This window comes from Anabrus simplex, chromosome 7 (assembly GCF_040414725.1).
Source record: "Anabrus simplex isolate iqAnaSimp1 chromosome 7, ASM4041472v1, whole genome shotgun sequence".
Taxonomy (NCBI): domain Eukaryota; kingdom Metazoa; phylum Arthropoda; class Insecta; order Orthoptera; family Tettigoniidae; genus Anabrus; species Anabrus simplex.
This window is the reverse complement of record NC_090271.1, coordinates 93825699-93842462: the sequence shown is the minus strand read 5'-3', so window position 1 is coordinate 93842462 and position 16764 is coordinate 93825699. Positions and strand designations below refer to the sequence as shown.

Sequence of the window (16764 nt, the reverse complement as noted above, 5' to 3'; positions counted from 1 at the left end):
CGTAGGTGCAGCACCAATCACTATCGATCAATAACACCACCTATATATAGTACAGGAAATCAACAACACGTTAAAAGAAAAGCTAATTCGTTAACTTGAATAGCTTTTGAGTGGCTGAATTTCAAATTTTGTGGTAGTAGTATTACTAACAGCGGCACTGATCTGCATGCTGCGTGGTAGTAATATTACTGGCACCGGGTGCATAGTGTTAATGATGTGATGAAGAGATAAAAAAATTTGGAATGAAGGTTAGTGTTGTGAAAAGAAAGACTTCGATCATGATGAGAGTTAATAGAACAGCCAGGGGAGTGATAAGAATAAGAAATTAACCTCCTGAAGTACAAACTTTTCAAATATTTAGGCAGCATGATGTCAGTGGATTGAGAAATTAATTTAATAATCCAGATCTCTGCAAGTTCCGTTCTGTGGAACAAGGATGTGCCAGTGAAGTGCAAGAAGGTTTTGTACTCATCCTATTTTAGGCCTATGCTTCAGCAGCCTGGGCCCTGGAAAAAGCAAAACCAAAGTAAGATCCAAGCAGCCAAAATGAGATAAAACACTGAAAGAAAAAATAAGGAGAAGAGTGGGAGTTTGTAAACTTCAGGGTGACATAGCAAAGCTGAAATAGTCTCGACATATGATAATGCCAGCGAGAGAATTCCAGAGAGAACATTCATGGGTACAGTGATTGCAATGAGGCCTAGGGGATGGCATAGAACAAGATGGAGGAGCTCTGTAATGGACTTTATTGAAACTAAGGAGTCGATTGCAATTTATTTCGAGAAGAGGAGTGGTGGAAAGATTGAGCAAGGTTGAGGGCTTTGGTACACTATCCTACCCAGAAAGAATCTTGAAAAGGAAATGGATGGAGGCAAGAAGGAAGAAGATTATATAGTGTCAATACACATCTTTTGTTCCTAGCACATGGTTTCATTGTACCTTATACCCAGGTTATTTTATTAACCTCAATCAAACTAGCGGTCAATATATCAGCCAATAAGTTAGTGAGTCAGCCAGGACTTATCAACCATGGCATTGCTCCTTGAAACAGAAGAGTGGTCGGTATATCAACCACATGGTTCACGGTAAAGTATGGCTTATGAAAAGGATCTACTTGTTCTGCGTATAAGGAATGTGTTAATGTATTGTGAGAAGAATGTGGAAACTTTCTTTTCTGCAAAAACTAAAGCAGTCAGTTCCTTAGAATCAGTGAATATGATTACATGTGTGGGAGCATTTCATTTGGTTATGGAGGACAAAATGCATTAACTTCTGATAAGGTTGTGGTGTCCACTGAAACTGATGAAGTGGTTGTTCTTTGCGAAGGGTACATTGTGGTGCCTAAAAACAGGAGGGTGAAAGTGATGTGGGTGACAACAGAATGGAGAGACAGTCTGCCTGGAGGCAAAGCAAATGTGCACATGTTTACAGACCCTCTCCCTTGATTACATTGCCCTTGGAATGAACATTTAACTTTTAACTCATCTTCACTGTACTTTTTAAAATAGTTTCTTTTACTGATTAACTTTTTGGAATACTGTTTCAAGAAGCAAATTGGCTTTTGGTCCAGATCATAAAATGTCGGAAATTCTAGTGCATGAACTGTACTATTTCATGGCCATAATTTTACTTATGGTCCACTACCAGAGAGACACATTTAAAGATTGCTGGGCTACCCAAGAGCAATATCACACTTTGTTATGTTCAAAGATAGTGGAACATGACCGCTTTCTCCACTTTCTCAGGGTCCTACATTTCAAAAACAATGACAACGTACCTGACAAAAAATGACCCTGTTTATAACTGGTTTTGGAAACTGTCAAAAGTATTCAATTACTTCAAGTGACAGATTTTCTTCTGTGTACAACGCAGCAAAACACCTGGCAGTTGATGAAGTGGTAGTCCTTTTCAAAGGCAGAGTGATCTTCAAACAGTACATACCAAAGAAACATTTCGATATAAAACTGTACAAGCTCTGCAAAAGTAAGAGATAAACATACAACATGACGGTCTACCTTGGGAAACCGTGGCATAATGCCACAGCGAACATAAATTCATTGCATGATATAGTTGTACAGCTAACAAGAAAAGTGGTAGGTATAGGCCATAAATTGTTCATGGATAATTATGTTTCATCTCCTGCCTTCAATGATTTTCATGCTAGGAATGTGAACAGTTGTGGTACCATTCAACATAGAGGGATATACTTAGAATCTTTGGATCTGTAGGTTTGAAAATGAAGACGTGAGATATTATAAGCAAAATGTTATTAGATAAACTAATAAAAAGGTACAAGATCATATGCTTTGAGTAAATGAAATTCAAAATGCAATAAACTGAATTAAGCTTGGTCTGATGCCCAGTACATCACTGCTAACTTGATTATGACAAAAGGTTGATTTACATGTTTTCTTCCCCCGGATCCTTCACATATGCTGACTAACATACACAATATCTGACGTGTGACTCAGGGATGCTTTCAAGTCATTTTAATTGCTTTCTTACACGCAGTATTATATCCTGTACATCACTAAAAATTCTGATGTAAATTTCACAGTTTTTATAATATTTTCTAACCATTGCTATGTAAATCAATTACTGTCATCAGATTCCCCATTCCGTATGGAGTAACCCAGTCTTTATTAGTCGTCGTTAATTCAAAATCTGTAATTTCTCTGGAAATTTTAGTAAAAGGTTGCAGATTATGTCGCTTGGGGTAGAAATTCTGTCTACTCTGAGCATGCTGATACTATGTTAGGCAGGTTAATCCTGACATTCATTGACCTGAACAGTGATGACCCCCAGTTAATCTCAAGTAATGATGATTTACTGTGTACTGTATTTCTAGACACAGTGTGGGTGGGGTGGCAGTATACGTCCACAGTATTGTTACGTCTCATAAGAGATGACTGAAGGGCAACCCCCTGGGGTTCTCATCTTGGGAGCATGAGTTGGCAAGCACAGGGCTTTTAGCTCATTTTAGCATTGTTTCCACTCACTTTCACCTTACCTAGGTCAACCTTTGAAGTCTTCTGAAACTAATGGTATTAGGTTTGCAAAGCCTAGGGAGTCTTTCATATATGCCCTTGTGTCTTTTCCTTTCTTTTGCTGATTCCTTTGTACTTTAAAAATATACCGAGCTCGATAGCTGCAGTTGCTTAAGTGCGGCCAGTATCCAGTATTCGGGAGATAGTAGGTTCGAACCCCACTGTCGGCAGCCCTGAAGATGGTATTTCCGTGGTTTCCCATTTTCACACCAGGAAAATGCTGGGGCTGTACCTTAATTAAGGCCACGGCTGCTTCCTTCCCACTCCTAGCCCTTCCCTGTCCCATCGTCACCATAAGACCTATCTGTGTTGGTGCGACGTAAAGCAATTAGCAAAAAAAAAAAACCTTCAAAAATAAGATGTCTGATTGATTCATTTCTATTTTCATTTTTGTACATATATTTACACTATATATTGCTAAAATTCAAAAACCCTTCATTGAGATATTCCTTTCATAACTCCATGATGTATCAGTTTCCTAACAAACCATAACCCCAGTTGTTTTCAGATTAGTTAGTGATGGCAATAATTGCTTTAAGGGGAAGAACAACTGGACAGTCATCCACTCATACTTGAAACTAATATTAGGGGAAGGAACAGGAGAGTTCCATTCCTTGAAAGAATGAGGATATAGGCAAAAGAAAGTGGAGAGCCATGGAAGGCATGAAGATGAAAGACTCCCTAGGCCTTGCAAATGTAATACTGGCGAGGTCTGATAAAAACAAGTTGACCAAGGAAGGTTATTCTTATATGGAAGATTGACTTTACTGTCAGGGTCCAGACTGGGAAGGAAGTGACTGTGGCCTATATGTTGGTACCATCCTAGCATTCACCTAGATTTGAATGAAAACTAATGCATCTACCTCTACCCGCTTCTCTACTAAGTTTTGTTACCCGAGGCTGAGTGAAACATCATTCCAGTTCTTTAAACTAACCTTAAATTCATGGCAAAGCCAGAAATCAGATCCTTGCCAAATGAAAAAGAAGTTACATTGCTAATTTTTATATTATAGCAGTAGATATTGGGTATTTAGATTCCTAAAACTTATAGTTTCAAGAAAATGGTCCAAACATTTAATAAAAGGACCAAATCCATCTGAGAATCCGTGATAAACAACTGAAAACTTCACTGTGTTCCAGTTTTAATTCATCTTTTTTTAAAAATATGTGTTACTGTATTTTGATCATATTCATTTTGTTCATAAAATTATTGGTTTCTTGATTTCTGTTTTAGGAAAACAACGATGTTGTGGAACACACATATTGCCGTGTGTATGGTTCACTTCGAACCCATCAAGGCAAGCGACATGTGATGATTTTCAAAATACATGCTATCAAGACTCTAAATGAACTAACATTCCATATTTTGGAAGTGGTGGATTGTAATTTGGCTGCACAACAAATGAAGTTTGAAGAGGTTGGTTGCTTAATTAATAGCCTTGAACATGTATGCATTCAATCTTGGCATCTATTCATTAGTAACTCAATATGAATTTTCTTGTTGCTGAGAATTTGAAAGTATTTTTCTCATAAGATATTTGGTACCTCAAGTGCTTTTGGTTTTTAGTTCTCAACAAAGGGTGACCTATTTAATATCCACTAAGAAAAGAGAAATCTATTTGTAGATTAGAACTTACTAATTAGTCAAGATGAGTGAATCCTTTCGGTTAAGATACTATCCTATATTTTAGTTTTATTGGGTAACTCTAGGATTGGAGTGGAGAATAGTGAACTTGTTGATTGAATAAGCATTAAAGGTTGGGGAGACGAGCAGAAACTTCAGTCCAATTCGGTGACTACTTTCCAATATTTTCAACTTATGTCTAGGGTTTCATTGTTATGCTGAAATAAGATCATCACACATGTCCAGAGCTTTTAGAAAAAACTTTTATTAGTAGAGGATGGAGATTATTTGATTCTGGATGCTGTTGTTTCCGAGAGTGAAGAGCAGAAAAATGAAAATGAAAATCCACAAACTGTTTCCAGTCATTCGACCGGGTCAGGAATTGAATGAATGAAGCCCCCATCTAGCGGCGAGTATAGGAATTGTGCCGGCTGCCAAAGCCTGTCGCACTCCTCTGGAGCAATGATTAATGAATGATGAAATGAAATGATATTGGAGAGTGTTGCTGGAATGAAGTGTGACAGGGAAAACCGGAGTACCCATATAAAAACCTGTCCTGCCTCTGCTTTGTCCAGCACAAATCTCACATGGAGTGGCTGGAATTTGAACCACGGAACCCAGCGGTGAGAGGCCGGCGCACTGCTGCCTGAGCCACGGAGGCTCTAGCAGAAAAATGAATGGGGCTGAAATTTGTAGTTCGGGATATCCATCTCTGAACCAATTAGGTGGTTTATCACAGATGGCAAGGCCGAATGGTTGCAATAATTTGATATGGAATACTTAATCCATGACTGCTTCTTTTCCAATCCAGGCTCCAATTATTATAATTACAAATACATATATGCTAGTCCCAGGCACTACACCCCAGAGTTCTCAGATCCCACAAAGCTATTTACCATAGTAGTTTAAGCCTCTACACGAATACAGAGACTATTGTGTTTCTTAGTTACAGTCTGTAAAAAATGTGATACAGTATATTTATAAATACGCTGACAGCTTGACCAACTTACCTGTATTATCACAAATTCAATGAACACTAGGTTTGCTTAAAATGCAATCCAGCAATTTTTTTTTTTTTGCTTGCAACCTATTTATTTAAATGATATTTATACACTATAACATTTACTCTTTTTATTTTTATATGCAATCCTCAAAATAGTACAGCTTCGTGCCAACACAGAACTAGTACATATATGGCTCATGTAAACCAACTGCAGTGCTGGTGATGTAGTAATGTTCTTACTGCATTAACCACTACATGGTCATCCTCTAACATTGGCCTAAAGAGTATATCCTTGAATGTCCTGAAAAGATGATTGAAATTCTAGGGGAGATGGAGAAGCAAAGTCCAGCCCGATTGGGTGATTGCTTCCCAATATTTCTGATTTGTGTGTATGTTTGCGTTATTCTGAAATAAAATTTCTTCTGATTTATCATGTTCTGATTTATATGTTGGAAACACTTGTTGTGTATTTTCAGTCCTTATGTCCTCATCTAGATTGTCTCGTCTTCACAGTCACATTGCAGAGAATCACCCTGATCACATCATGATCATAACTTCTCTGGCCAAAGGAGTTGTTTAGAATTGTTTTCATAGTGACTGTTGATAATATCACTTTGACAGCAATTTGATTCTAGCTTTGAATGATGCACCCATGCTTTGTCATTGGGACACTAAGACACCACCCTTTGCCTCAAAGTACTCCACAGGGTGCTTGTGATGCACTATGTCCCTTGTTTAAGATTTATTATGTAAGCATACAGAGTTTTTGAAATAAGAGAGATACATTCCTATGGTTTCGATTCCACGTAAAATTGGAGGTCCTGTGTCTATGATCACAACATCAACACATATGTTAAACTACAAGCTTTCTTGATTGAATACGTGGTTTTGCATAAAATTGGAAAAAAATCATTATGTTGTTTGAAGTATGACCACGTAGTTTTGTTTATCTGTACTAATCACCTCATTCAAGGTTTAACCCTTTCAGTCCCAATGTTGCTTTAGGTTAACATGATATTCAGTGCACACATGCACTAAGCTTATTACTTTCCCCTAAGTCCCAATGTCGCTCTGAATTAACTACAGATATAAGCTTCCATAATCAGTCAAGAGATGGCAGAAAAGTTGAATATAATTTATCTTAAATAAAAAAGTTGACAGAGGTGCAGTCCATGGTCATGGAGGATGATGTCTTGGTGTTTACTTTCTGCATTTTATAAGTAAGGGTGTGTTGAATTAGGAGTGTATTTAGTATGTTTTGTGTAAAAACCTTTCAAAATACCGTGCGTATCACATACACTTAAATTTAGCAATATCATTTTGTTATAAATATATCTGAAGTTGTTGTTAATCTAAAGCAACATTGGGACTCAAGGGGTAAACTGTGTTACCATATCCTAACCTCAAAAGAATAATGAGCAAGATGAAGTGTTTTGGTAGGGCACTGAAAGAGACAGAAATAGAGGATGTTCTCGAGAAGCTTATTGACGGGACAATCTCTGACTTCGAAGATAGTGATTCAAGTAATAAATTTTGTAACTATATAGGCCTATATATAAATAGTGTATTATGTACATCATACTCGCCTTGATTTAATAATTTGTTCTGTAGGTCACAGATGCAAATCCAGATTATGGAGAACAATGTGCTGGAGGAAGTTTAGACAACAAGATAAGTGAACATGTCCCAGAAAAGAAAAAACGTCCCAAGTATCGTTTTGAATTTTATACCGGGAAGGGTAGTTGCAAAGATGTGGGTCTAGGTTTTTCTGGCGACATTGTAATGGCTCTCACAAGTGAACTTCCTGATCATAACCATTTTAAAGTTTACTTTGACAATTGGTTTTCCTCGCTACAGTTAGCTATTGCCCCGAAAGAAAGGGGTATTCTTTGTGTTGGTACCATCCTGAATGACAGAATGTCCGCTTATGTCTGAAAATGACCTAAAGAAGAAAGGAAGAGGCACCTATGACTACAGAGTGGAAGAGGAACACAACATTGCCCTCATTCCGAGGTTCAGTAGGAACGCAATCCATTTCATTTCTACATATATCCGTGTAGACCCAGTAGATACGTAAATGCCAACGATGGAGCCAGTCGGAAAAGAAAACTGTGGGAAAAGAGTGTCCCCAAGTGGTGAAAGAATAATAATAATGTTATTTGCTTTACGCCCCACTAACTACTCTTTTACGGTTTTCGGAGACGCCGAGGTGCCAGAATTTTGTCCCGCAGGAGTTCTTTTACGTGCCAGTAAATCTACCGACACGAGGCTGACGTATTTGAGCACCTTCAAAAACCACCGGACTGACCCAGGATCGAACCTGCCAAGTTGGGGTCAGAAGGCCAGCGCCTCAACCGTCTGAGCCACTCAGTCCGGCGGTGAAAGAATATAATCAGTTCATGGGGGGAGTAGATCTAGCAGATATGCTGCTTGAGCTATACAAAATAGACATTAGATCGGTCAATTAGTATATGAGAATTGTGTTTTGGTGTATTATTGTTGCAGTAGTCATGGTTGGCTACTGTACGGTAAACATTAAAAAAAGCACCAAGGAGAAAAATGCATGTATTCCCTTGTACAATTTCTGTTAGAAATATCTCAAGCATTGACTAGGGCAGGGAAAGTTCTGAATCAAGAGCATGGCTGACCAAGTGACAGTCCAATTCCAGAACCCAGTCGAGAAAAGTTTGCTCCAAGACCAGTCGATGATGTAAGGTATGATGCATATCCACACTTGCCTCAGTATGAAAAAAGGAAAGGCTGATGTAAATGTTGTCCCAGTGGAATCACCCAGCTGACCTGCTCTAAATGTAGTGTTAATTTGTGCTTGACAGGAGCGAAGAACTACTTCTTCGAATTTCATAACAAGTAATTGAAGAAACATTACTTTTGAGGCATAATTTACTGTTCTATTTACCTTTGTAGAATTATATCGTGATAAAATGTTAAAAATAGCTTATTTTTTCGCTAGATGTAATTTTGTGTACAGAAGAACACCATGTAAATAGCTCTGTGAAATATATATGTCGCATTTGAATGTTACCACAGAGTCCCAATGTTAACCTAGAGCAACATGCTGGATTTTCTAAATTTGTTTGGGAAATTTTGGAAATTGTTATTAAACATGATCACTATGTTCTAAAACAACTATTCTAAACAAGAAAAAAAAATTTCTCTCAAAAATAATAATTTGGGACTGAAAGGGTTAAGAGTGGGGTGACTGACAATGCTTTTAACTTAATCGTTAAAGCACTCTATTAAAATATGAGTATATTTCAGTTTCAGTCATTAATGATCTGCATTTAGAGCTGTCGCCCACGTTGCAGATTCCCCATCAATTGTTTACCTACCTTTTTTTTTTTCCAAACGTTATCAAAGAACTTGGAAATTTATCGAACATTTCCCTTGATAATTCATTCCAATCCCTTACTCCTCATCCCATGAATGGATATTTGCACCAATTTGTCCTCTTGAATTTCAACTTTATCTTCATACTTTTAAAAGCTCCAATCAAGCTTATTCATGTAGTTATATTATTCCTCGCCAACTCTCCACTAAGAGCTCGAAACATACCACATACTTTAAAAATGTTACAAAACACTATGAGCTTCCAAAGAGAAAGTTTCAATTTCGTCTTAAATAATTTTAAAAGCTACAAGGTTCAGCTTTAGCCATAGACTTTCTTATTATTTGTGTAAATATGGATTAGTTGACTATTTTTATAAAATGTTTTAAATTATCAGTGTAAAATCGCACCAACATTATTTGTTTTTCTTGCAAACATTTTTAAACAAGTTTTAATTGTGCAAATTGCCAGTTAAGAACTCATAACAAAAAAAAAAAACTTCTTAAGCAGGAAACTTCTTAAAAGGGGTAATGCCCAAAAACTTATTCTGTACTTTGAAATACATGTGAAACACACAGCCAACAGATTTCCTTGTTTGTGAACAATACCGAAATAGGCCGATATATAAGAGCTGCTAACAGAAAGCCACAATATAAAAATTTGATTGTCATGACAATATTTTTAGAGATGAAGTAAAATAATTGAACATACCGTATTATAAATATATTTGATAAGAGAAGGGAACATATTATATAAAAAACGTTGCAAGGTTTGCTTATTTTAGCAGGCAGAACCATTTCCTTCCACGCTTCCCTTTCCTCCGCACTTCCACTCTCTGCTTCGCCACAAATTGTTTTGTAAACAATGCCGGCTCGATTTTTAAAGCTGTCCAGCCACCCGTTCGACGCGGTAAAAGGTACCCTTAATTTTCATGCGGCTTTCTCCTGCACAATAGTCCCACTGAAAGGTATGTTTAAACTTCACTGCTGTTTAAACCATATTAGCAGAGTTTGTTCTATTTCATCCTACTTTTCAGATTTAACTTCCTTACAATTTGCTGAAGTATTCCCTGCAGAAGCAGAGATCTCTTCTTTCTTCGCTATAGTACCGTTGAAAGTAGACGGCGGCATCCCCAGCTCCTTTGCCAAAGCAACACGGGAAAGTGTAGATGACTCCACTTTCCTTATAATCTCCACTTTGTCTTTTATTGTTAGTGCCTTTTGCTTGATCTCTTTCCTCTGAGTTCCGCTCATTTTCACTTGAAAAGCTTGTACATTGATATTACAAGTACAACTAACTTCACCGACTCCTATTCATACTAATTACGACGCTACAGTATGCTTGGCAATCCGTAGCTTAGGCTTACAAGACGCAAAGACAAGACGTGTACTACAGTTTTTTAGCATGTGCTTTCTATTTTCCTCACACCCCTGACACCTGCTTCAAGGATGACGACAGCAAATGGGAAATCTGGCAACTTATTCTTAGAGATTCTTAGAACCTAGGCCTAAATCGCCCCTGCATTCCTACTGGTTGTCACGGCAACGGGTATAGTTTCTGGCGGTTTCACAAGTATCGCATGGCCAAGCCAGTATTGAGTTTATTTTCCCGCTTCAATCGTCTTCATGCTATAGGTAATGAAGAAAAGAAACACAGGTTCGAAGTTGCAGAAATGAGTGCATGGAAAAGTATCTGGGGTATTACGTGGGAGTGATAAAGGTGCAGTAGCAACACTAGCACATCTAAACGTATACAGTTTCTTTCCCTGCGAGAATTTTATTTCATGTCTCCTCATCCTTGTGGTATGTTCTAATAATGCGATGTAATAATTACAAGTGACACGATAATACAATGTTTAGCTCGTGTAAAAGTAAAATTAAAAATAACTTTCAATTTTATGCCAACACGCGGTATTGCAATGCCTCTGTGTGCCTCCCACCAACACCCACTTGGCTATCAACATTCGTTCAACTTCGTAAACGATGGGGATCTTTCGGCCGGCTGTTTGGCGGCATGTGTATCAGCTGGCTGCTGGAAAGTCGGCTGTTTCCTGCATAGAGTCGGGAAGTTGTTTTTATTCACCTCACTAGTAATGAACTCGGAAAATCTTATCAGTTTAGTTCAAAAACGTAATTTCCTCTACAGCAAGACCCATAAGTATTATTGCAACAACAACGTAAGAGAGAATGCCTGGAAGGAAATAAGCAAGGGAATGAAAAATCAAACAGGTTAGAATATTCAATTTTGTGGTAGATTAACAGTAATGTTGTGGACAAATACACTTTACGGTTTTTAATTAATGTTTAAGCCACCTCGATTAATGACTTCACCCTGTCGCAGCCCGCAAATTACTGCATTAAAGTTTTATCAAACCATCCATTGCGTAGAATCCCGTTTGATTCTATTCCGCTAGATGGAACGGTGGAGTGGAAATTTCGATTGATGTGTTCGATTCGATTCCACAAGGTGACAGTGAGCATTTGGTGTCCGCGTTGTCATAGTGTGACGTCGTATGGCCTTGGCAGGTTCCGTGACACCAGACACACACCACGAGCATGCGAACGGTCTAACACAGGGTACAACTTGCGTGGAGACTGGATGGTTCTATCCATGGGCTGCTTTGAGCGGATGTTTTCTATCTCAAGGGGCTCTAAAATCTGAACTGTTTAACCGGGAAATATATTTACAACAGAACACTTTAAATGGGAAAAATATACATATATCTTAATGCAACTGATCAAGGGACCAAGAATATCACACTTCTTAGGCGGGAAAACTTCTTATGCGGGAACTTCTTAACCGAGTTCCACTGTACTCACATTTCTCTATGTAACATTTTGACTAAAGCAATCAGGATCCTGATTTTTATCTTTTAAGCATGAGCGTACGGCTGATAATGCCCATATAATGGGCGAAACATGTCCCGTCAAATTAGTATAACAAGATGTAATCTTAATTTTAAGAACCCAACTGTATTGAATATGCTGATCCTAATAAACTTTTGTAACATTTTAAACCTAGGTACATTTCAATATGGACCAATCATGAAATTTATAACCTGTAACATACCACATAGTCCAGCACCTCTTCTTCTTACTCCCAAGTATTCCCACCACAAAGTTTGCAACATTCTCGTAACACTACTCGTTTGTCGGAAATCACCCAGAACGAACTGTAATGCTTTCCTTTGAAATTTTTCCAGTTCTCGTATCAAGTAGTCCTGGTCAGGGTCTCATACACTGGAGCCATACTCTAACGGCCGTCTTACCAAAGACTTATACGCCCTCTCTTTTAAATCCTTACTACAACCCCTAAATACTCTCATAACCCTGTGAAGAGATCTGAAACCTTTCTTAATAATCTTGTTAATATGATTTCCTCAATGAAGATCATTCCTTATATTAACACCTAGGTACTTACAGTGTTCCCCATTAGGTACTATCACCCCATCAACACAGTAATTGAAACTGAGAGGACTTTTCCTCTTGGTGAAACTTGCAACTTGACTTTTCATCACATTTGGAAACAGTTGTTGAGTGTGTTCAGTCTTTATGTTCTCGTCTCTTCGCAGCCATATCGCCAAGAATCACCCTGTTCACATCATGATCACAACTTCTCTGGCCAAAAGAGTTGTTTAGAATTGTTTGCATAGCGACTGTTGATAACATCACTCTGACAGCAATTTGATTCGAGCTCTGTGTGATGCACCCATGCATTGTCATCATTAAGAGTCTTTATCTAAAATCTTTGTAAAGAGTGCACAGTATTCATATAAGCCTCCACGAACTTGCTACGCAGGTGTAGCAGGGGGAGAGGTGATATGTGGCGCGTCCCAGGTGGCGGATAGGGGGGTCCTAACCGGCCAGGGAAATAAAATACCTCTCGTGGACCAAACACACACCCCCTGTGTGTGGGGGAGGCAGACGAAGAATTCACCCACGGTATCCCCTACCTGTCGTGAGAGGCGACTAAAAGGGGTGACCAAGGGATGTTTGAAATAGAACTATGAAACTACTCTTGATTCGTACCATCATGCGGGGAACACCATGGGTCACTTTTACTTGCGAGTGGTACCACTATGTTAGGTACACAATAGGTTTGTGCTTAGTAGCAGCAGCGAGAGGGTCACTGTGGGTTTCCAGTACCCGTGAGTCGTACTCATGTGACCAACACCACGGGTCTGGGTGTTGCCTGTGATTAGTACCCACTACTGTATGTGAGGAACACCACGGGAATACCAGCGCCCGTGCTTAGTACACCTAGGTGAGGTACCCCATCGATTTGTGTTGGCTATGAGTGGCGCCATTGTGTGAGAACACCATAGGTCTGCGTTACCTGTACGGCGTACAATACTTGTGAGTAGTACCATCACGTGTGGAACACCGTGAGTCTTCGCTACTTTTGATTAGTACCCTAACTTGGCAAATACCATGGTTCTATTTTACTAGCGATAAGTACCATTCTGAGGGGCCTTTTTTTATTTTGGTCAGTGGATGTTTTATATTTTTGGTTGACATTTCATTTCCTACCATTAGGGGCCGATGAGCTTCGATGTTAGGCCCCTTAAAACAACAAGCATCATCATCATCATCATATAAGCCTTATATTTCTTACTGCTTATTAATTGTCACCATGTTTTAACATTTCTCATTATAGGAGCAGCAGTCCAGTGTTAGCACAAACAGTAATTTCACTCTTAGCAATTCGCTGATGGATGTAAAGATGAATGATAGGTCTCTGGGTATGCAGAATACTGATGGCCTTACAACCAAACAGCGTCTGGTCTTGAACATTATAAGTGTAAGTATACATCGTCCATGTAATTTCCTGTACTACACTGACCTGCAAAATTAATGGATCGCTTGAAATTTCAAAGGAAAAAGCACGTTAAATTGTGATATATTTGATTTATTATTTAGTGTATGATGCTACAGTTGACAATCAAGTTCTTAACAGGCACGAAAAAAAAATAAAATATACAATTGACTATATGCACATCAAAAAAAATTACCTGTATATAAAGTCCTCATTAAAACGGTTAATATGGAGGTCTTTCAGTCTCTTACACGAATGTCCAGCAGCTCTTCCAACCAAGAGAGTGCCTTAGGGGTCAATCAATGGAACCAGCAAGAGCTCGCGGAGGGCAGTCTTTCAGAATGTGCACGATGGTTTGCACTTCAGCACCACAGTCACAAGCTGGAGAGTCTTGCCAGCCCCCCTGAAGCAGAGCGGAAGCTCTTCTTCTGACTCCGCAGCGTATCCTGTTGAGTGTGTCCAGGTGGAGCAAGGAAGGTTGAACCCAGACAACTTTGTAGTTAGATCCCTGATGTTGAAAATGCCGTGAGGGTGTGATTGAAACCATTCATGTTTCCATATTTCATCAGATTTAAAATGTGAATTAACTCATTCCTTTGCCGTCTTCCAGGCAGGTTTCCGTGATTTGTCTCGTTACGGCATTTTCCTCTGTATCCTGATGTATTGGGAGGAAACTGTTCTTCACTATCCTGTTGCACAGTCTAACAAGTGCGCTTTGCCATCTGATGTGAAGAGGCTGAATGTTGCTCAGTAATGGTAACCGTTGAATAGGAGTGAAGCGCAATGTACCAGATATAATTCTCATTGTGTGGTGCAGTTGGACATCAACCAGACTAGTGTGGGAGCTATTGAGCCATACAGAGGAGCAATATTCAGCTGGTGAACATACTGTTGTTAGAGCAGTTGTTCGTAGTGTACACGCACTGCGCCCCGTGAAGAACCAGCTTAGCAGCCAGTTTCTCAAGATGGTGTCAATAGGTTAAGGACCTGGGTAAAGTTACTCCCAGATATTTTGGGTTGGAAGTACACTGTAGTGTGTGGTTTCCAAACCTGATCGTAGGTTGATAGTTTGCCATCCTGTTATTTAGGTGGAACGTAGTTACCTCTGTCTTCAGTGGACTAGGTTTCAGGCGGGATTTTTTGAAATAATCACCCATCTTATCAAGGTTGTGGGATAGAATGTCTTCTGCCTCATTGAAGTCTGTTCTTTGTATGGTGAGGTTGATATCATCCGCATAGATGAACTTGCGAGATACAGTTTCTGGGAAATCGTGTATGTATAAGTTGAAGAGAACGGGAGACAAGACTGATCCCTGTGGCAAGCCATTATTAAGTTTATAGAGTCTGCTACGGGTATGTTCTGTATGAATTTCGAAAAATCTGTTTCTGAGCATATTTTTTATCAGGGTGAAAATTTTAAGACATGGTATTGATAATTATTATTGTGAAGAAATTATCTGAAAAATCTGTTACTGAGCATATTTTTTATCAGGGTGAAAATTTTAAGACATGGTATTGATAATTATCATGAAGAAATTATCTGTAAGTAAGGGTAGCAGTAATAGACAGATAACATTACTTATATAATAATCATAGTAAATAATGAAACAAATGTTTCACAGTTCAACATTCTTTTACTTTGAAAATTCAAGTACAGTGGAACCTCGATTTTCTGTTTTTGGAGGGACCCCGGGGAAGAAAACGTTCAACAGGGGAAAACGGAAAATCCGGGAACGAATGAACCATCAACAATTTGGCTAAACATCACAAAAATAAAATATGTATACTTTAATCTTACAAACACCCCTAAACCAAACCAAACTACAGCCCCAATTGGCCTTCCACCTACCAAGCGACCGCTGCTCGGTCCGAAGGCCTGCAGGTTAGGGTTAGGCACTATGTCCCTGTTTCGGCACAAGGTGCCGGTGCACAGTTATGTTCCGCTGTTCCAGAACACCGAGTGTCAATTGTTCCGAAACATTCTCAAGCGAGCCGGAGACACTGAATCGCTGTCCCATCAGAAACGCCTCCATGCACTGCCCTTCGCCTACTAGCTGAACTGTGCAGCGGGCGGACGGGACGCGGGACTGTAATATCGCAGTGTAGAGAGAACTTCGAGAGGCAACATTACATGCTCCGCGCCAGTGGGAACTGGGAGTGTGCCTGTACGGAACGTGCTGTGTGGTGTGTGCCTGTGTGTAGTTATGGCCATGGTCCAGCATAAGGCTGCAGGGAACGTGAACGAACAGTCGGAACACTGAAATTCGCGCCCAATAATCGCGTTAAAGGCTGCTATTAGGTTAAGATTTTTCCGGTCAAGATAAAATACACATAACACGGTTACAATGGCAGTGCAGGTGTTTAAAAGTAACCAATTCAAGAATATTTTCACCAGTTGAATGTATTGGCCTGTACTGTGAGTAATTAATATCTCGAAAATTTCCCTCAACACTTTCTCGGGGATTGACATTAAACATTAATTTGGACTTTAAGGAAACTTTTAAGCCCAAGAAAAATATGGGTCGTCGCTTTGGAATTAAAAATATAACTGGATGAACACATTGCTGTACTTTCCTGCTGTTAGGCCGGGCGCACATTAAGAAGCAGTTGGCCGCAGAGCAGGGAAGAGCAGAGCAGAACAGCACGAAGCTTACGAAATTGCGAAGTGGACGTGAGCGCACATTGCCACGCAGGGTCTCGTCGGTTTTCAGAAATAACATGTTGTCTTTAGACTCTGTGATACTGGGGCATCCAGTATAAAGAGGCTCTTTTTTTCTTTTTCTTCAAGCATTCGCGATTTTTCTCATTTTGTTAGTCATCTTCACAATTTCCGTTGTGCTGATGGCAACGCGGTTATTCAGCTTAAGACAATCGCAATAAAAACAAACACCTTCGCCAGTTTACAAGACTGAACAATATTTCTATGTTA

General features: G+C 39.2%; 1 protein-coding gene across 1 annotated transcript in view; it reads left to right on the top strand.

Moving 5' to 3' along the window:
• RPA2 (Replication protein A2) overlaps positions 1 to 16764 on the top strand; it is a 57678-nt gene that overhangs the window by 21617 nt on the left and 19297 nt on the right. Inside the window, exons 5-6 of the mRNA XM_067150686.2 lie at positions 4282 to 4464; positions 13677 to 13820. Coding sequence (XP_067006787.1) covers positions 4282 to 4464; positions 13677 to 13820 — 327 coding nt within the window. The remainder of the gene's footprint in view (positions 1 to 4281; positions 4465 to 13676; positions 13821 to 16764) is intronic.